The 20,984-nt window shown below is 44.9% G+C and overlaps 1 protein-coding gene across 1 annotated transcript; it reads left to right on the plus strand.

The window, feature by feature from the left end:
* The first annotated feature begins 3 nt into the window (after nucleotides 1–3).
* Nucleotides 4–20,434, plus strand: GPALPP1 (GPALPP motifs containing 1). The gene is made up of 8 exons (XM_064175063.1): nucleotides 4–182; nucleotides 5,816–5,960; nucleotides 7,656–7,775; nucleotides 12,046–12,151; nucleotides 13,178–13,312; nucleotides 14,036–14,200; nucleotides 14,597–14,695; nucleotides 20,102–20,434. The coding sequence occupies exons 1-8, from the start codon at nucleotides 98–100 to the stop codon at nucleotides 20,318–20,320; spliced, it is 1,074 nt and encodes a 357-aa protein (XP_064031133.1). The 5' UTR covers nucleotides 4–97; the 3' UTR covers nucleotides 20,321–20,434.
* The last annotated feature ends 550 nt before the right edge of the window (nucleotides 20,435–20,984 follow it).

The raw sequence follows: 20,984 nt of genomic DNA on the forward strand, positions 1-20,984 counted from the left end.
CTGCACCCCCGGGCCGAGCGCCGCGCCCCCGGGACCAGGAGCCTGGCTGCGCCCCCGGGACCAGGAGCTTCTCTGCACCCCCGGGCCGAGCGCCGCCATGTCCCGCCAGCTGATGGGCCCCGCGCTGCCGCCCGGCTTCCCGCGCCGCTCCGAGGCGGACCCGGATGAAGATTTCAGCCAGGGTAAGGCTCGAGGTGCGCCCTGACCTCCGGCAGCGCCTCCGACCCGCTCCGCGCCCTGCCCCTTGCCGTGTCCCCAGCCCTGCCGCCGGGTGAGGTATCGGGGGCGACTCGTGGCAGACTGACAGTGCGGGGAAGAAGTGTCCCTCGTGTGTCACCGCGTCCCAGCGGCTCGCCACGCAGCGGGGGCGAGTTTCAGGGAGGCCTCGCTGTATCCAGGTGTTGAAGTGAGTGCCTGGCGGAGGAACGCGGCCGGCTATGTAGTCACAATATCACACAGTATCACAGTATCATCAGGGTTGGAAGAGACCTCACAGATCACAGTATCACCAAGGTTGGAAGAGACCTCACAGATCATCAAGTCCAACCCTTTACCACAGTGCCCAAGGCTAGACCATGGCACCAAGTGCCACGTCCAATCCTGCCTTGAACAGCCCCAGGGACGGCGACTCCACCACCTCCCCGGGCAGCCCATTCCAGTGTCCAATGACTCTCTCAGTGAAGAACTTTCTCCTCACCTCCAGCCTAAATTTCCCCTGGTGCAGCCTGAGGCTGTGTCCTCTTGTTCTGGTGCTGGCCACCTGAGAGAAGAGAGCAACCTCCTCCTGGCCACAACCTCCCCTCAGGTAGTTGTAGACAACAATAAGGTCCCCCCTGAGCCTCCTCTTCTCCAGGCTAACCAATCCCAGCTCCCTCAGCCTCTCCTCGTAGGGCTGTGCTCAAGGCCTCTCCCCAGCCTCGTCGCCCTTCTCTGGACACGCTCAAGCATCTCAATGTCACTCCTAAACTGGGGGGCCCAGAACTGAACACAGGACTCAAGGTGAGGTCTAACCAGTGCAGAGTACAGGGGCAGAATGACCTCCCTGCTCCTGCTGGCCACACCATTCCTGATGCAGGCCAGGATGCCACTGGCTCTCTTGGCCACCTGGGCACACTGCTGGCTCATGTTCAGGCAGGTATCAATCAGCACCCCCAGATCCCTCTCTGTCTGGCTGCTCTCCAGCCACTCCGACCCCAGCCTGTATCTCTGCATGGGGTTGTTGTGGCCAAAGTGCAGCACCCTGCACTGGGAGTGGCTTTGCCAGCGATGGTGTCGGTCTGCGCTGGGTGAAGTTCCGCGGGTGGTTTTTGCACTGAAAAGCTCTGACGTGATGGGGTACTACAGATAGGGAACTCATTTAAGCTCCTTTTAAGTAACCACCGCGGTGATTCCCTGTTTCCCTCGTTAAGTCCCGCATGCACTTTTAGGCCAGGAAAAGCCTGGCTGAGGCACTTAGTGCCATGGTCTAGTTGATTGGTTAGGGCTGGGTGCTAGGTTGGACTGGATGATCTTGGAGGTCTCTTCCAACCTGGCTGATTCTATGATTCAGTAGCTCCGAGTGTGAAGTTAGCGAGCAGAAAAGAAAAGCCGCAGCTGGGTGTCTGCCACAGGCCTTCCTTTGTCAAACCAAAACACTCACTTTTCCCTGCCTGCCTGCCTGCCTCGGCATGCAGAACTGATTGGTGGTCAGTGAGGAGGCGGTGGTGCTTTATCAGCCTGCCAAGGTCTCTAATGCTGAGTGGGTCATAGCAGAAATGAAGTCTCTTTGAGATCAGTGCCAAGGTCTAGTTGAGTGGCTAGGGCTGGGTGCTAGGTTGGACTGCATGATCTTGGCGGTCTCTTCCAACCTGCTTGATTCTATGGTCAGCTGTCTGCCAGGCTGGCTCTTCTGCTGTAGAAGTCAGTTTCCCCCGTTTAAAGCCTTTATCACTAATACGCCTGGAAGTGGCTCTTTAAGCATTAGTGCTCCCCGTCTTTTATCCAGGTTCAAGTCACTAGTGTATTCCCGGCATTCTTTCGGCGATCGTTTGGTTATTTCAAGTGCCTCCAGTTGCAGAGGTTTGCTGTGCTCATCTGCTCTTCTCATTTTAATCCAGAAGAGGGAGCAATAGGAAGAGAGAGCAAAGCTTCTGCCTTAGCCGACACCAAACTCCTGGATCCGAGTTTGGCTTTGTACCGTTTCTTTGAGCTGATGCAGGCGTTCCCGTTCAGCTTGGCGCTCATGACTTATTTACTTTCTCTCCATTAACATGCTGATACCTGTTGCATGTATCTATTTGGTGTGTGAATCCACTGAACACGATAAGGTAAGCTTATCATTAGGGTGTAGTTTTGTGAAACCAGATGTTTTGACATTGTCTGGGTTTGGTTATCCAACCTAATTTTGTCCCACTGCACATCAGCTCTATAGTACTGCTTGTTAAAATTGGAGAGCTGCTTGGGGATTTCTCTGTGAAGGAATTTGCCCTTAAACAAAATAAGCATCAAAACTCAATTACTGAGGAGTTGCTTATTTCATTTTACAGCTTCTTTTACAGGGAGGTGGTGGAGGCACCATCCCTGGAGATGTTCAAGAAAAGACTGGATGAGGCACTTAGTGCCATGGTCTAGTTGAGTGGGTAGGGCTGGGGGATAGGTTGGACTGGATGATCTTGGAGGTCGCTTCCAACCTGGTTGATTCTATGATTCTCACAACAGATTAGCCCAAGTGTATTTTCTTAACACATGAAGCATACTGCTGCAATGCATAGGAGGAGGAGAAACCAGGTACTTTGGTATCCAGATGGTTCTTGAATCTCTCCAGAGAAGGAGACTCCACCACCTCCCTGGGCAGCCTGTCCCAGTGCTCTGTCCCCTCACAGTGGAAAAAATTCCTCCTCGGGTTCACAGAGTTCCTATGCCTCAACTTCCACCACTGCCCTTTGTCCTATCACTTAGCACCTCCAGATCCTTTTGCACTGTGCTGCTTTCCAACCACTCTTCCCCAGGCCTGTAGCATTGCTTGGGGTAGTTGTGACAGAAGTGCAGGATCCAGCACTTGCTCTTGTTAAACCTCATCCTACTGACCTCAGCTCATCGATCTGACCTGTCCAGATGTCTCTGCAGTGCCTTCCTACCTTCAAGCAGATTGACACTCTGGCTCAGTTTAGTGTGGTCTAGTTGATTGGATAGGGCAGGGTGATAGGTTGGACTGGATGATCTTGGAGGTCTCTTCCAACCTGCTTGATTCTATGATCTGCAAACTTGCTGATAAGTGCCCTTGATCCACTCATTTAAATAATTGATAAAGATTTTAAACAGAACTGTCCCCAGTGCCAGGCCCTGGGGGATGCCGCTTGTGACCAGCTGCCAGCTGGAGTTAATTTATCACAATTCTTTGGGCCTGGCCATCCAGCCAGTTTTAATCCAGTAAAGAATCCACCTGTGTATGCCATGGGCTGCAAGTTTATTGAGGAGGGTGCTGTGGGAGATAGTGTCAAAGGCTTTTATCCAAGTAGACAATATCCATAGCCTTTCCCACATCCACTAGGCAGGTCACCTGGTGATAGAAGGAGATCAGGTTGGTCAAGCAGAACTTGCTTTTCATGAATCCACACTGGCTAGGTCTGATCCCACCTTTATTCTGCACTTGCTGTGTGAGCACAACCAAGAGAAGTTGCTCCATAGTCTTCCCCAGTACCAAGGTCAAGCTGACAGGCCTGTAGTTCCCTGGATCCTCCTTTTTGTAGATAGGTTTCACATTGGCCAAATGCTTTGATGTGGCAGGTCTGAGTTGATCTATCACTTTTTCTGAAGGCTCTCTGCCCTCCAAAGTTTCCCAGTGCCTGTTTGATGGCATGGCAGATAGATTCACCAAATACAGCAGAAATCAACCTAGCCAGAACAAAAGGGTCACTGAATTGAGTTGACTTCATCTTTAGATGGAGAGTCACCAGAGCCTGCTCAATGGACAAAGCAAGTCAGCAACAACAGTAGAATGGACACTTCTAGCAGATGTGAACTTGTTCATTGCAATCTGACTAGGGGTATGGCCTTCCTTTGAAATTGTTCTGATTTCACTACTTCTTTTCAGCTCACAACACTCCTCCAACTTTATTTCTTAGTGCAGTATTGGACTCACTGAACCGCATTTCTATTTACTCCTTTCTGTCCAAGTCCTTTCTCTTACCTGTCTGTGTTCAGAGCAAATGGAGCTCAGCCTTCACATCAGGGCACCAGGTAGCTAGAGAAAGCTGTTGTGCAGCTTTTGTCTGGGTTTTTAAATGCTTTTTGTCCAGTTATGTTTTTCATAGCAAAATAGAAAGCTAAGTAACAGGCTGTATTCCTATTTACCATTCATCTCTTGTTTCCATCTTGTCCTGAACTTGCATTCTATTTATAAGCTGGGGTGTTATACTTTTTTCCCCCCTTTTTAATGATGAAATAGACTTTTACCAGCACATACAAATCCTTCCCATTAAAACAGAAAACAAAGGAAGTAGCAGGATTATCTGAATGCTTCATAAGTAGTAGGTTGTTCTTGTTCTGTGTCTTGTGCTAAAGACAAGTAAAAGCTTTATGAAGCTCACTTGAAGGACTCGATTTCTGCCTAGCCTTTGTCAGATGAAAATAGAACCATGATCTGTGTCAGGTTTTATTTTGCACCATCACAAAGCTGTAGTTCTTTAGCTGGAGATGTAATTTCCTGGTATCTTCACTTAAGTGGTTTTATCACACCTCATCTTTTCAGCTAACTCTAGACTATTCATAAAGCTAACAATGTCTTTTCTCACACATCTTTCTGTCCTGGCAGTATTGGACTCAGTGCTTCAAATACTAAAAGGAGGAATAGATTCTGTTTCAGGATGCTAGATTGTCAGTAGGGTCAAATCTCTGTTAGATCAGATGTTTTGGCCTAGTGCTTGCTGTGTGTGCAAACTAGTGCTGGCTCTGCATGCACTGCCCTGGAGCAGGGAAAGGCCTCTTATGGCACCATTGCTAGTCTGCTTACTCAGCTAGCTCTGTGTTGACTGAACCTATGAGGGTACCTGTGCTGTGTCTCGTTTGCAGAGTGGTGTTTGCTGTTAGGGTCAGTGGCTAAGCAACTTCTGGACTCAGTATATATGGTACTTTAACCAAATAAATCCATAAACAACTGTGCCTGCTGGTAGGGACAGTGCCAGAGAGACAGGTCAGGCCTGTTAGCAGTGTTAGCATCTGAATTTTAACTTGGATGGAATATGCTCTGCATTGCAGTGGAGGGTGAAGGGTTGACTGGAGCATGAGAGCTCTACCCGCTTGTCCTGACCTTCTAACAGAAGTGGTTCTTTGAAGTGTATCTAAATCATGCCCTTTTCAGCAGAATACTCAAGTTTATTACCACTTTTCATGCTTAGCTGAAGAGGGAGTAACCTCAATCATTAAACTCCCTAAAGCAGGCTGGCAATTAAATTCCACTAACCTATGGTCTCCCACTGTTGTGTGTGTAGAAATTATGTGATTGTTCACTAGTAAGCTTCAAATGCTGTAATAAGCTGGCAGTTTCTTTTAAATATACCAGTTTATACCATAAGAATTGTAATACAGGTGTTAGACAAAATAGAGTAACAGGTCAGTAATGTACTAATTCAGTTTGGGGAGAGAAGGGGGGGGTGGTTCACTGAAATATTTTGCTTAATGAAGTAGCTTCTGAAAGTTTGCTTACGGTCTCTAAATGCTAGGTAGGACAATAATTGGATGAACTTAATTCCAGGTAGGTGTGTGTTTTGGGAATGCAAGGTATATTATGCTGATTTGAACTGTGTAATAGTTAGCACAAATGGCTCTGGATGTTCAGTTGCAGGGCCAGCACTGCCTCCAGGCTATAAAAGCAGCTGTAGCTCAGAAGCTCCTGGCAGTGATGACGACTCAGCACTTCTTCCTCTGCACAGAGACACAAACAGAGATTCTGAAGAGGAGACAGAAGAAAATCCAGCACCCAAGTAAGCATGTTCTTAGGTTGTTTGTATTTTTACATGGTATTGCAAATCATAGAATACATCTGATCAGAAGGGACCTTAAAGGTCATCCAGTCCAACCCTGGACCCAGCACTGAACGGTAGGCACTAAACCACGTCCCTAAGTGCCAGGTCCACACAGCACTAGAACACTCTCAGGGACAGTGATTCCACCACTGCTCTAAGCAGATAATTCCAGTGTTTGCTAACCCTTTCACTGAGGAATTATTTCCTATTATCCAGCCTGATCCTCCCCTGATGGAGCTCTGGGACCATTTCCTCTAGTCCTGTCGCTTGCCACCAAGGAGAAGAGGCTGGCTGCCTGCTTGCTCCAGTTTCCCTTCAGGTAGCTGTAGAGAGGGATGAGATCTCCCCTCAGCATCCTCTTCTCTGTACTGAACAACCCTAGCTCACTCAGATGTTCCTCATAAGTCATGTGCTCCAGGCCCTTCACAAGCCTCGTTGCCCTTCTCAGGACACCTCAATATTCTTCCTGTAGAGAGGAACCCAGAGCTGAACGCAATACTTCAAGGTGCGGTCTCATCAGCGCTGAATACAGAGGGACAATCATCTCCTTGCCCCTGCTGGCTACAGTGTTTCTAATATAAGCCAGGATGCCCCTGGCTTTCTTGGCCACCTGGACACACTGCTGACTCAGTCAGTCAACTAATACCCCCCAGGTTCCTCTCCTAGTTGCAGCTTTCTAACCACCCATCCCCAAGTCTGTAGCTGCACAGATGATGAGAAAGGAATAACATTATATAAATACACAGGTACAGGGCTTACCTTTTTAAAAACCTGAGGGTATATTCTGCATGTTCTTTGCAGTTGAAAATGCTCAGGTGACCTGTTTGACACCCTTCAGTAGCATGAAGTTATTTAGGACAATCAGATCTCTGAATTTACATCTTTTGTATCAGTTATGCAATCAAAGTCATAAAACCTTCAATGTTTTGCTTCTTTCTACTAAGGACAGACATCCCTAACATGTATGTGAGTGTTTTGGTACTTTGAGTTTGCCCTGTTTCTGGTATACTACCTTCTGTTGAGAGGTCATAAGAACTACTTAAGGGCATGAATTTATGCATCCAATTCAATCAACTCTAATGAAAGAAAAACAAATACCAGGACACATACTGTCACTTGGTGGAGCTGATTACTCACAATTGCTGTGTTGAGAACTTGTGTGTTTGTGCTAGGCTTTGTATTAAGGGACTTGAAGGGCATTATGCCATCTTAATGAGGGTTAGAGTAATTGCTGCTCTCTTTTTTCTTCAACAGTTCAGCAGTTTTTCAGTTAATTAGAATTGAGCTAGGAAAAATACTTATCAAAATGCAGACAGCATTTAGAAATGGAGAAAGAAGTGTGCTGCATTTAAAATGACTTTGTGACTAGAGGATGGTATTTCAATGTTATACTACTTGTTATGTTTTTACTCAAAAGCATTCTTTTCTCTTTTAAATGTCAGAGCATTTTTGGAGTGAAGCTTGTGCTCCTAGTTTTTTAATTGCTTCAAATTATTTTGGATCCTTTGGCACAGTTTCCTTGGTAACAGCAGGATATTTAGTACATAAGACTGTCTGAGGTAATTTTATGTGGGTTTTTTTTTTCCTTTTAAAAATGTAGATAATTGCTGTGCATGTCGAGGTAATAACTAAGTGAAATCTTTGTGTTTGTAGAAAACCAAAAAGAGATCAGGAAGAGGAGGATGATGATGATCATGATGATGATGATGATGGAGGCTTTTTTGGGCCTGCTCTTCCTCCTGGATTTAAAAAACAAGATGATTCTCCAGAGAGGTATTTAAAATGGAATTATATTAACACTCTTTTCCTTAAAACAGAATTATCTTGGGTAAAATATCTGATTGCACTGTTACAGAACACTTCAATTGTGCACTTCTGGTTCAGGTAACTAGAATTGCTTCCTCCACATTCTGAGAATAGGGATAGCATTCCCTTGATACAGAATACATGACCCTGCTACTCCTGGCTGGAAGACTGGAGAGAAGAAGAAGAAAACTATGTGAATTGTCCAAATTATGTTTTTGGATGTTGAATTTGCTCCATCTCTTGTGATAGGTCTCATGTCAGTGCAGAAAGAAAAACTAAATTACAGGTATCACAGTATCATCAGGATTACAGGTGCAAGCACTGTGGTTCATTCTGACTGTGAGGGAGCAGGGCAGTTAGCTTTTGTGTGCAGTACAATGCAAATCATTGGAATTGTTGCTTGCTGCTGCACCAAGGATTATTATTTATGTGTCTCCAGCTAGAAAACTGATCTGAATGGTGTAGGTTTCTGGATAGAAAGGTGTCCATTCTAAGGAAATAAGAAATACACTCTGTATAGAACTTCTCCATTTCATGGCATGCAATTCTAAAACATTTCCTGAAAAAATAATGTATGGATTTTCTATGCAGAACTTGACCACACCTCACAGCCTTCTGGTCTTTACATTGATCTGTCTGCTTCCTTCTGTGATTTGAAATGATAACCCAAAGCAAAACTGATACTTTCAGAGGGACACATGGATGAAACATACAAGTGTTTCCTCATCACTCTTACCTTCTTGAGGTCACTAGTGAGCTGGTAGACAAAGACCAATGCCTACCTGTCAGGTATGAGTGTCCCATTCTAGGAAGGTGACTCAATTTGCTAAGCTGTATATATACCATCTTCAAGGAAATGTCAAAGCTGACCTTTTTGTTTTTTTTAGGCTAAGTTTTTATGATGCTTAAGTGCAGTTGGGAAAGCAAGAATTCATGTAGCTAACGTTATTGGAATCATTCTCCTTATGTCTATTTGCTTACACTTTGCTGTAATAAACAGCCTTATCTAATTGAGTGTACCATGCTCAGTGGGGTCATTTGGTGCTTTGGTAGTCCCAAGAATAACTAAGATTTTTTTTCCTCTTTCTCATGTTTCATATGCACAGTGTGTTATTTCTAAAGTTTAGGGAGTCACTAGAAATAATGTGACCTCTAATAAAGCAAATAAATGCTAGTATCAGCAGAGGCAGCCTTCTTGTTCTCTTGATTTTTGACCTGAATACAACTTGTAGTTTGAAGGTCAGAGATGAGCAGTAACAGGTGGTGGCCTATCATTTAAGAGACTAAGATTACACATTCACTCAGCTTGTGTTTCTGCTTAGCTTGTTTCCAAACTGCTGGATAACCTGCATTTACATTCAGAGAGTGAGAGTCTGTATGAAAGATTCAAGCAGTAAAAAGTACTTCCTGGTTGGTTTCTGTTGTTTTTTTCCTCCTAGCTCACCATACAACTGCTCCTAGCACACACTGAGAAAGCAGATTGAGCAGAGTTGTTTTGCACCCAGGCTGATTCCTTGCATAGGTGGGAAAGGTGTGATGCGTGGGAAGAGCCTTGTCTGTCTTCCACCCCCCATACACCTGGCAGTCTAGTTTTGCTGACACACTGAGGCAAGTAAGCTGTGCAGAGTGTAGACACAGTGCTGTTAACTGTCTCTCCACTGCAGTGTCACTAGCTCTGAGCAGATTGCCAGCTGACAATCTAACCACGGGCAACTGAAACTAAGGCAGGCCATTTGCTTCTATGTATGGACATAATGTTCTTTAGCTCTGTGTGATGTTCTTGTTCCTTCAGAAAACCTTGTGTCTCATTAACATCTTTTCCAGATTCATCAAAGGAACACATTAATAATTAGGAGCAGCTGATGTGGCAATTTGCAGCTTGTTAAAAGTTGTTTGAGTCGTACCAAGATCAAATATATAGGTGAACAGATTTCCTTTGACTATATATAGGTGAACAGATTTCCTTTGACTTTGGAAATAATATGGCTGATTATCAGTGTTAAACAGAAGTGCAACACTGATAAATATTCCCAAAGTATTCACACACATCAAGGTAAAGAGCAAAAGTTATCTTAAAAAAAATATGTTATACCTCAGAAGAATGCTGGAATTGCTATCTTGAAGCATGCATGCAACAAGCAAGGGCTCCTAAGCTCAACAACAAGAGAGCTTTCTCTGACATATGTGAAACACAATGTTCCCTAAGTGGAAGCATAATTCCTGACTTTAGAGTTTTGGGGGGAGTTTTTTGCATAAGTGGATATCAAAGTTCCCAACAGAGTTTTACCTTTGGACATAAATCCTATGAGGAGAGGCTGAGGGAGCTGGGGTTGTTTAGCCTGGAGAAGAGCAGGCTCAGGGGTGACCTTATTGCTGTCTACAACTACCTGAAGGGAGGTTGTAGCCAGGTGGGGAGTGGCCTCTTCTCCCAGGCAACCAGCAACAGAACAAGGGGACACAGTCTCAAGTTGTGCCAGAGGGAAGTCTAGGCTGGATGGTAGGAGGAAGTTGTTGGCAGAGAGAGTGATTGGCATTGGAATGGGCTGCCCAGGGAGGTGGTGGAGTCGCCGTCCCTGGAGGTGTTCAAGCAAAGCCTGGCTGAGGCACTTTGTGCCATGGTCTGGTTGAGTGGCTGGGGCTGGGTGCTAGGTTGGACTGGATGATCTTGGAGGTCTCTTCCAACCTGCTTGATTCTCTGATTCTATGACATCCAGGAAGCTGTCAAGAATCGTGTTGGCTGTGAGCTGCTGAGGAAAGATCCAAACTCCAGGGTTAATTGTGTGGAGGGGGAAAAAAGGAAGCCTAGAGAATGGGTAGCGTGGGAGGGATGAATATTTAAATCATTTTTCTATTCCTTGGAAAGCCTTTGATCTGTGACAAAAGCAAGACAGTATTTGAGACCTACTCTTTTTTCACAGGTTGCACAGATACAGCCCACAACATAGATGATCTTAGCTATGTTACTAGAAAGCTTTTTTCTTTATATGGTTTGGTTTAAACTGTCTCTTCATGCAAAATAAAGCTACTTGTATTCTAAAATAAAAGATCCTTTTGGCTTTCTCAGTATAGGTTTAAATTCAGTCTATTCATATTGGGGGGGTTAAAGTATGTTCTTAACAAGAAAGTGGACAGAATGCAACAGAAGAAAAGTAAAACCCATTTCTCCTTTGTGACAGCTAGGTGGGGATAGAACTTCAAATTTAACCCACGTCTCTTTTCTGGGTTTGAAACACCACCAGTGCCCTTGTCCTGGCCTAAGGACACACTGCTTGTGTGTATCTGTAGCTGGCTTTCTGGCAAGACTTTCTGCTTTTTATGTCTAAATCCCGACAATAATATCACTACAGCAGGGCTGGACTGATTAGGTTATGTGGGATTTAGTGGAAAACCATACTTGGGATAATTCAGGTTGCTCTGTGTTATATTCGATTGCCCTAAAATTCAGAAACTGGAGATCATAATAAGAAACCTGAAGTCTGAGGGGACTGTCACTTGGATATTTCTTCAAGTGATAATTGTTTGGGGGTTTTATTTGCTTTAAAGAATATGATTATGGATTACTAAGAGGAAGTCATACAAAAATCTTTTCTGTGTTACAAGCAGAGTTTGTAGTCTGACTTGAACTGTTTTCACCATGGGAAAGGGATTCTCACCTTTCTGTTTTCCTGAGACAATTGCATTATACTGTTTGCAGAGCTGCTGTGTTAATACAAATCAGTGAAGTTATCTGGGATCACAAAACTTTTCTCACCTCCCCGCTCCAAGGGAAAGTAAACTTAAAATCAAGGGAAAGTAAACTTAAAATCAGAGCAGTTCAGTGGTTCAGTTTATGGGCCAGTGAAACTGCTGCAAGGCAAGATTTAACAATATTGGCTTTGTTGCCAGAGAAAGAGTAGCATATATTTGACCTGGCTTGTGTTACTCTTGAGTCTGGTGAAGGAAGATAGGGATGGAAAAAAAGAAGTGGATTTCCTTGACTGCATGCTGCAGCTTTCACAGTTTTCTTGCATCTCAGTTATCTGCACGGTTCCTCCAGGAAAACAAAAAACTTTTTCACTTGGGGGCACACCTGGCATGGGGAGGAAGGAGAATTTTACTTCTCATCAACATTTGATTTGTATAACTCTATTACAATTGTAATAGTGGAAGGCTACTAATTAACGTTCATTGTGTTACTTTGTTTTGTTTTTCCCCCCTTCAACTGAAAACAAATACTTTTTTTTTTACCCCCATCAAGGCCCATTATAGGTCCTGCATTGCCACCTGGCTTTAGAAGACCTCAGGAAAGTGACAGTCACAGATGTTCCATAGGACCATCCCTTTCATCAGAATTCCATGCTCAGGTTTGTGAAAACAGAAGCTTTTTGTTTCAGTACAAGATAGCTGAAAAGCTTAAACAAGTAGGAGCCTGATGATGTCTGCTAGGCATAGTTTTCAGCATGACAGTTTAATTTTAGAGCAGAAAGTGTCTGGCATGTTTTTGCCTGAGTCAAATACTGAAGCATAAGTAAGCCTTCAACTAAAAAAGGCTGGCCTGGTTTGTTGTGGTTTTGCTGTTAGACTGATGATGCTCTCACTGAACTAGGCATTCAGAACTCCAGTCACAGTGGTTCTTCCTAATATTTTTCCATTCTTTCTTTTGCTGTGACATCCTTCACAAGTGAGGATCTTGGCAAAGTACAACTTTTGAAAGCTATTAAGGAATAGCTTTCAACCTGTTAGCATGAAAATGCTTACCCATAACTCAAGCTTTTATCCCTTTGCAGGTGGAGGAGCAAAACGATTTATCTATCATCACCTCCTTATAAATGTTTATTAGTGGATGTGTTAAATAAACTTATCCAAAAGAATACAATCAAGGATGATGCTACAGGGTTGCTGTTTGTTCTTATCAATAGCAAGATGACATCTGTAACTGGGTTGTAAGGTGGAGCAGGACAATGACACTAACGCTGCTGTTTTGGTTCATGATTTTTGAATGTGTTCTTATGAGGTTAGATTAAAATGTAGGTCGAAGTCCTTTATTACAGAGACACATCCAAATCTTGCCAGTGATGGTAAAGCCCAAAGTATCAAAGGTGCACACCTGCATGTCTCAAAGTTTACCTGTGGCTGCATGCAGAGCAGTCAAGAGTAGCAGGACATTTTGTATTGCCTCTGTTTTCTGGCAGCTTTGCCCCAGGTGAGAGGTGGTGCTTTTAGAAACATGGAGACTTCAGTATCCATGCTAAAGATCTGATCTAGAGTTGTAATCCAGGCTTTTGTGGTCTGACTGAGATGTGCCTTGCATATTAGGTTTATGTGCTCTTCTAGATAAAATCATTCTAATGTTTCTTGATGGTCTTAGCAGTATGTTTTATTGTTGGAAGGTAACAGACAGTAGTGAGGAAGAAGACAATCTTATAGGCCCCATGCCTGCAAGAGGACCAGTGGAGTCTGATGTGACTAAAGAATTTGAACGCAGAGCTCAGAGAATGAAGGAGAAGCTTACTTCAGCAGACAGTGTAAGTTGGATTTCTTAATTCCTGTAACTGGAGCATACCTGTGCTTTCTTTGCCTATTTCTTTGCCTATTTCTTTGCCTATTTCTTTGCCTATTTCTTTGCCTATTTCTTTGCCTATTTCTCTGTGAACCCTGTGGTAGCTCTGCTTGGGGTGCTGTTTGCAATTGTTAAGACAAATTAAAATCCCTAATTTCAGATGGGAGCTAAGAGATTCAGACAGCAGTTTTTTATTATGAAGAGAGTCCAGTGCAGGGCCACAAAGATGATCGGGGGAGTGGAGCCATCTGTCCTATGAGGAGCAGCTGAGGCCTGGGGCTCTTTAGCCAGGGAAAGAGAAGGCTGAGAAGGGATCTCTTAAGTGTGTGTAAATACCAAAAGGGCGGAGGTCATGACGATGGGGCTGGGCTCTCTTCACTGGTGGCCAGCGGTAGGACAAGAGGCAATGGGTACAAATCAGAACACAGGAGGCTTCACTTGAACTTAAGGAGAAACTACATTGAGGGTAATGGAGCACTGTTACTGGCTGCCTAGAGAGGTTGTGGAGACTTCTTCTCTGGCAACTTTCAAAACCCACTTGGAGGCATTCCTATGCGACCTGATCCAGGCATAGCTGCAGGAGGGTTGGGCTAAATTATCTCCAGTGTCCCTTCCAACCCCTACCATTCTATGATTCTATAATTAAGCTTGTGGTTGTTTTCTTCCCCACTCTGTTTCTTTTGTAAAGGATGAACCCAAGCAAATTACTAGGGAATCCTGGATGACAGAGCTTCCACCTGAATTGAAAAGCTTTGGATTTGGTCCAAGAACATTCAAGAGAAGAGCTGATGACAAATCAGGAGATAGATCTGTTTGGACAGATACTCCAGCTGACAGAGAGAGAAAAGCCAAGGTGAGCACTTATACCCAGAGCCTGCAGGTGTATATGGCATTGATATTCTGTGAAAACAAAGCAAAGATACCATGAGCTGTTCAAAGAAGAAAAAAATCCCTGATTTTTCTTTGTTATCACAACTCAGTAATTCAAGATTAAAGGTAAAAGCAAAGAAGTAACAATTTTAAGTAACATAAATATTCATTTGTTCCCTTTCCCTTTTGCAGCACTCAGATACCCTGCATCAGCTCACTGAATTTCCATCTACACTGTGATCAGTTTCTTCTTCTATTAAACTGAGCAAAAAATATCTGGTGGCCTCTAGCCTTAAGATTTAGACTAAATGCACATTTGCTTGCTTTTTACTTCAGACATTGTGATTGCTATAGTGTGTGATTTGTTTCTGATCACCAGGAAAGAGAGGAGGCGAAGAAGTCAACTGGTAAGGATAACGAAGAGATTGTATTATCTGGGAGAGACAAGAGACTTGTTGAGCAGGTGAATTCATACAATGTAAGTGTCATAGTAAAATGCTTCCTCTTCCTGCATTTCCTTTTAATTTCTCACTCTTCTGGTTCTCATTTCTAGCACTGCTGGTTTCCATGGCAATGCCACTACAGTCTTCCCTTCTACTGCCCAAACCTACTAAGTCATTAGAGCATTTGCCATGGACTTCAGCAGGAGCAGAACTGAGTTCTCCAAATGCTACTGAAAACATTGTGACAGAATTGGAGTTTGTGTATATTGTCCCAGTTTTAGGTGGTGTTCTCTTTAAGTCATCATTATGTTAGGATGTGGTTGTTGGAACTAGACAACCTTAATTCAGATATTGGCTTGCTTCACCAAATGACCAACATCCCAAGAGTGAAACTGCACTTGTAGGACAAAATAGCAGTTTCAGGACTAACCCAAAAAAAAGCTTGATGGGCTAAGCAGATCAATGCATTGATTACACTATGTAATTCATTACATTACATTAATGCTGTTGTAATAAGCAGTTACTACACTGATGTTTTCCTCAATCTCTGCAGAAGCAGATACTTTTTACAGATACTGATTGCTAGAAATCTGAAGTCCACATCAAATTCTCTCTCACTTCTCTCTCTGCCCAACTCTGTCCACCAGAGTGTAGGGACTGTTGCCTGCCTTACAGCTGTCCATTCCTGTTCTTCCCTCATTTATGGCCTGGAATCTTATGGGCCTCAATCTAGTCTCTTCAGAGTATAATGAACTTGACATATATCATTACTTGATTAAAGTTTATCTGGTACTTTGACTAATTTATTTGTGGTTTATTAAATGACATTTCAGTCTTTATTTAGAGGCTTGCAAATCCAGAGCTGTTAGCATGCTGTCTTAGGGTTCTTCTGTATTGTCTCTTTCTACTGTCAGCCTGAATACTATAGAAACATTTTCATGTACAACTATGAGGCTTTGCTCCTTACCATTGCCAGAATAAAACCTGCATAAGCTTATGTCCTGCATTTCAGCCACGAGCTGCCCAGGGCAAGAGGACAGAAAGATATTTTACCCCCAGGGAAGTAAAGTAAAGTAAAAACAGACAGAATTGGAGGCTAAATATGAATGCCATTTACAAATATATACAGAAATACAAAAGGTAGTCAAGGAAAATACAAGAAGTTCCTGGCAAAGTTGGCAGCTCGTGGCTTGGACAGATTCACTCTAATATGGGTCAAGAACTCGCTGGAGTGCCAGGCCCAGGGAGTGGTGGTGAATGGTGCCATATCCAGCTGGCAGCTGTCACTAGTGGTGTGCCCCAGGGATCAGTGCTGGGCCCAGTCCTCATCAGTATCTTTATTGATGATCTGGCCCAGGGGATTGAGTCCAGCATCAGTAAGTTTGCAGATGACACCAAGCTAGGAGCAGGTGTGGAGCTGTTGGAGAGCCCTGCAGAGAGACCTGGCCAGGCTGGATGGGTGGGCAGAGGCCAATGGGATGAGACTGAACAAGGCCAAGTGCAGGGATCTACAATTTGGCCACAGCAACCCCAAGCAGCACTACAGGCTGGGGACAGAGTGGCTGAGAGCAGCCAGGCAGAGAGAGACCTGAGGGTACTGGTAAAGAGTAGGCTGAAGATGAGGCAGCAGTGCCCAGGTGGCCAAGAAAGCCAATGACATCCTGGCCTGCATCGGGAACAGTGTGGCCAGTAGGACAAGGGAGGTTATTCTTCCCCTGTACTCAGCACTGCTCAGGCCACACCTTGAGTGCTGTGTCCAGTTCTGGGCTCCTCAATTCAAGAGAGATGTTGCAGTACTGGAAGGTGTCCACAGGAGGGCGCCAAAGCTGGTGAGGGTCCTGGAACACAAACCCTGTGTGGAGAGGCTGAGGGAGCTGGGGGTGTGCAGCCTGCAGCAGAGGAGGCTCAGGGCAGAGCTCATTGCTGTCTACAACTACCTGAAGGGAGGCTGTAGCCAGGTGGGGTTGGGCTCTTCTCCCAGACAACCAGCAACAGAACAAGGGGACACAGTCTCAAGCTGTGCTGGGGGAGGCCCAGGCTGGATGTTAGGAGGAAGTTGTTGTCAGAGAGAGTGATTGGCATTGGAATGGGCTGCCCAGGGAGGTGGTGGAGTCACCATCCCTGGAGGTGTTCAAGCAAAGCCTGGCTGAGGCACTTAGTGCCATGGTCTGGTTGGCTGGGTAGGGCTGGGTGCTAGGTTGGGCTGGATGATCTTGGAGGTCTCTTCCATACTGGTTGATTCCATGAAAAGGAATATATACACAATCTAGGTCCACTTTCCACCTGGGCCTACCAGAACAAAACCTTCCAGAGCCTTCCAAAGCCTCTCCCCACTGCACTCAGCCTTAGCAGGCCCAGGGGCAGGCCAAACTGCCCCACTATGAGGCCCAGGCCTACCAGGCCTCGTCGCCTCCCACAGGCCTCAGGTGCAGTGGCATAGCTAGAAATGAGCTTGCCAGGCAGGGCTTGGAGATGGCCTCTGTTCCCCACAGACATAACAGCCTGCAGCAGGGGTGCAGAGAGGAGAGGGGGAGGAGAAGGACAAATGGCTGTGATCTGCCTTATGGCAAATAGAGGAAAATCAGAGTCACAGAAACATTCCTGTTGGACAAGACCCTCAGCACCACCAAGTCCAACCAATATCCCTACTCTACAAGGTGCACCCTGAACCTTACCCCCAGGCACCCCATCTGAACAACAGCCAGGGCTGGTGACTCAACCACCTCCCTGCACAGCCCATTCCAATGCCTGACCACTCTCGCTGGCAAAAAGATTTCCTGATGTCCAGTCTAAACCTGCCCAGTCACAGCTTGAGGCCATTCCCTCTTCTTCTGGCACTGATTGCCTCTGAAAACAGAATAAACTATTACAATGTCCTGTGTCCTCCCCCAAGACTTTCTGGTCTCTGAAGGACTTACTTTATGGTTATGGCTGCTAACTCTTAGTTTCCCTTAACCTACAACAACCTTTACTGTTTCTGAAGTTAGTGGAGCTCTCTTTCAAAAAGAAAAGAAGATCTTGTGTTCAGTTTTGGGCTGCCTGGTTGAAGAGGGACAGGGATCTGCTGGAGAGGGTCCAGCCAAGGGCTGGGAGGATGATGAGGGGACAGGAGGGCATGGCTGATGAGGAGAGGCTGAGGGACCTGGGGCTGCTTAGTCTGGAGAAGACTGAGAGGGGATTTGATAGATGTTTATAAGTATCTGAGGGCTGCCAGGAGCAGGGGGACAGGCTCTGCTCACTGCTCCCTGGGTTAGGACAAGGAGCAATGGGTGTAAATTGCAGCACAGGAGGTTCTGCCTCAACACAAGGGGGAACTTCTTTCCTGTAAGGCTCACAGAGCACTGGAAGAGGCTCCCCAGAGAGGTTGTGGAGTCTCCTTCTGTGGAGACTTTGTTGGACTGTCTGGATGTGTTCCTCTGTGATCTGTGTTAGATAGGATTGTCCTGCTCTGGCAGGGGGGTTGGACTTGATGATCTCCTTGGGTCCTTTCCAACCCCTAACATCCTGTGATCTTATTTAAGCACAATGTTTCTTGGGATATTTTGGTGTCATAGAATCAACCAGGCCGGAAGAGACCTCCAAGATCATCCAGGCCAACCTAGCACCCAGCCCTAGCCACTCAACTAAACCATGGCACCAATTGCCTCAGCCAGGCTTTGCTTGAACACCTCCAGGGTCGGTGCCTCCACCACCTCCCTGGGCAGCCCATTCCAATGCCAATCACTCTCTCTGCCAACAACTTCCTCCTAACATCCAGCCTAGACTTTCCCCAGCACATCTTGAGACTGTGTCCTTGTGATTTGTGTTCTTTGGTTTGGGTTTTTTTTAATCATTTCTGGGTTTCAGGTGGTAGAGTTTTTGTTTTGGTTTTCTTCTACGGTGTGGGGTTTTTTCCCTCCATTCTCCCATCTCTCCCCACTGACCTTCCTCAAGGATGCTTTCATAGAACAGGAGTTCTAACTCTTAAAACAGATTTTAGAGTTAATTGTCTCAGTATTGATGCAGTTCTGTCAACACTGATGCAGTTATATCATAAATAAATACTGTCCCTTTTCTGGGTTTCATGAGAATCATCTCATATGCATTATTTGTTTTGTGTATTGCTACCTCTGTTTGCACAGGGAGTGAGGGGGAATGAACCATTTGTATAAAGATCTTGTGTTCTTAGAAAGGATAAAAGAGAGATGTTCATCTTTTGCTCTTTCTGATGAAGGACTTGATTCAGACTGATCTTTTTGGTGGGTCTGTAATGATTTGAAAGCCTGAGAAATTAGGGATACACTAAAACATGAGAAAAGGAGGGCCCACACAGCCTTGTGAGAACTAATGCTGCTCTTGTCTGAAGCCAGCACAAGTTTTATGTTGTTTTGGGGCTGGATCCTGGTTTACAGTAAAGACAACTCAAGCCCTTGACTTGGCAAAACACAGGCTCTGTTTGAAACTTGTGACTGTGTCTGGTGGACTTGCAAATACAGAAAATTTAAGAGCACACATTAAAAACAGAGGAGTGTGTGAAAATAAGACTGAAAGGGTATCCCACTTGTTCCTGCCCCTAGCAGTAGCCAAATCCAGATGCTATGGGGAAGTGTATAAGAAATTAGGCCTATACTTTGAGATATTTCTCTTTGTTTGTCTCTACTTATAATGGCAGAGAATTTTTTCTGATTTACTTTGCATTATTTTTACAATGAATCTCCACTGTCTGCAGAGTGGTCGACATGGCTGTCTGCAGTGTCAGTGAATTAGTAGTATTTTAGTCTTAAGCTTTCTGCTCTGTGTATGCCAAATTTACCATTCTCTTTTCCAGTTGCTGAGAAGTCATAGAATCATAGAATGACTTAGGTTGGAAGACACCTCAGGGGTCATAGAATCATAGAATCAACCAGGTTGGAAGAGGCCTCAGGAGTCATAGAATCATAGAATCAACCAGGTTGGAAGAGACCTCCAAGATCATCCAGTCCAACCTAGCACCCAGCCCTAGCCACTCAACCAGACCATGGCACTAAGTGCCTCATCCAGGCTTTGCTTGAACACCTCCAGGGACAGTGACTCCACCATCTCCCTGGGCAGCCCATTCCAATGCCAATCACTCTCTCTGCCAACAACTTCCTCCTAACATCCAGCCTAGACTTTCCCCAGCACAACTTGAGACTGTGTCCCCTTGTTCTGTTGCTGGTTGTGTGGGAGAAGAAACCAACCCCACCTGACTACAGCCTCCCTTCAGATAGTTGTAGACAGCAGTGAGGTCCCCCCTGAGCCTCCTCTTCTGCAGGCTGCACACCCCCAGCTCCCTCAGCCTCTCCTCATAGGGTCATTGATTTCCAAGTTGTCTTTTCCTACCATTTTAGTCTTCCTAATCCCAGTCTTCACGTTTGGATTTTCTGTACATTGGTAGCATTTTGTAGTGCTTCATTTCCCCTTCCTTCTATTCATTTTTCCAGGAGTCAAAGAGGTCAGAATCTCTCATGGACATATATCAGAAAAAGCTAAAGAGCAAAGCCTCAGAAGAAAAGAACAAACCCCAAGAAAGAAGGCCCTTTGATCGAGACCAGGACCTCAAAGTCAATCGATTTGACGAAGCACAGAAGAAAGCTCTTATAAGAAAATCCAGAGATCTGAATTCCAAATTTGAGCACAGTAAAGGCAGTATGTTTTTGTAGCATAAAAGCATGACGCTTTTTTTTGAAATGAAGTCAGATAAACTTTGAATACTTTAATTTCTTAACATATTTTCTGTAAATACTTGCATGTGAAATAAATATCCTGATGTTTAACTCTTTTTTTTTTTCTTGTCTGTAAATAATCTGTTAGGGAGGATCACCTGGAGGACTAAAACTAAACTGATAAAGAAAAGACCTGGTGTTAAAACTGGTAATGTAACATTACTGCTTCAAAATGTTGATTATTTTTAGGAGCCTTAGATTTAATCTTGCTGTGGAGTTGATGGTTTCTCTCTTTCTCCTGCTATGCATAAGGTATTTCTCTTGAGACTGACCTGAAGGCCATGGAAAAATCCCCTTTGGACTTGTGGGAAGACATTGCTTGAGTTCCTGCTGGGGAGTATGAATTTAAATGGTAGCTTTTCTGTCTGCCCAGTGCTTATCACAGTATCACCAAGGTTGGAAGAGACCTCATAGGCCATCAAGTCCAACCCTTTACCACACAGCTCAAGGCTAGACCATGGCACCAAGTGCCACGTCCAATCCTGCCTTGAACAGCCTCAGGGACAGCGACTCCACCACCTCCCCGGGCAGCCCATTCCAGTGTCCAATGACTCTCTCAGTGAAGAACTTTCTCCTCACCTCCAGCCTAAATTTCCCCTGG

Source organism: Pogoniulus pusillus, chromosome 3 (assembly GCF_015220805.1).
Source record: "Pogoniulus pusillus isolate bPogPus1 chromosome 3, bPogPus1.pri, whole genome shotgun sequence".
Lineage (NCBI taxonomy): Eukaryota > Metazoa > Chordata > Aves > Piciformes > Lybiidae > Pogoniulus > Pogoniulus pusillus.

Excerpts from the sequence above, each read along its gene's own strand:
- GPALPP1 (XM_064175063.1), top strand. The coding sequence starts at position 98 with ATGTCCCGCCAGCTGATGGGCCCCGCGCTGCCGCCCGGCTTCCCGCGC. Across the intron at positions 7,776-12,045 it reads CAAGATGATTCTCCAGAGAG|GCCCATTATAGGTCCTGCAT; the intron begins GTATTTAAAATG and ends ACCCCCATCAAG. Across the intron at positions 14,201-14,596 it reads ACAGAGAGAGAAAAGCCAAG|GAAAGAGAGGAGGCGAAGAA; the intron begins GTGAGCACTTAT and ends TCTGATCACCAG.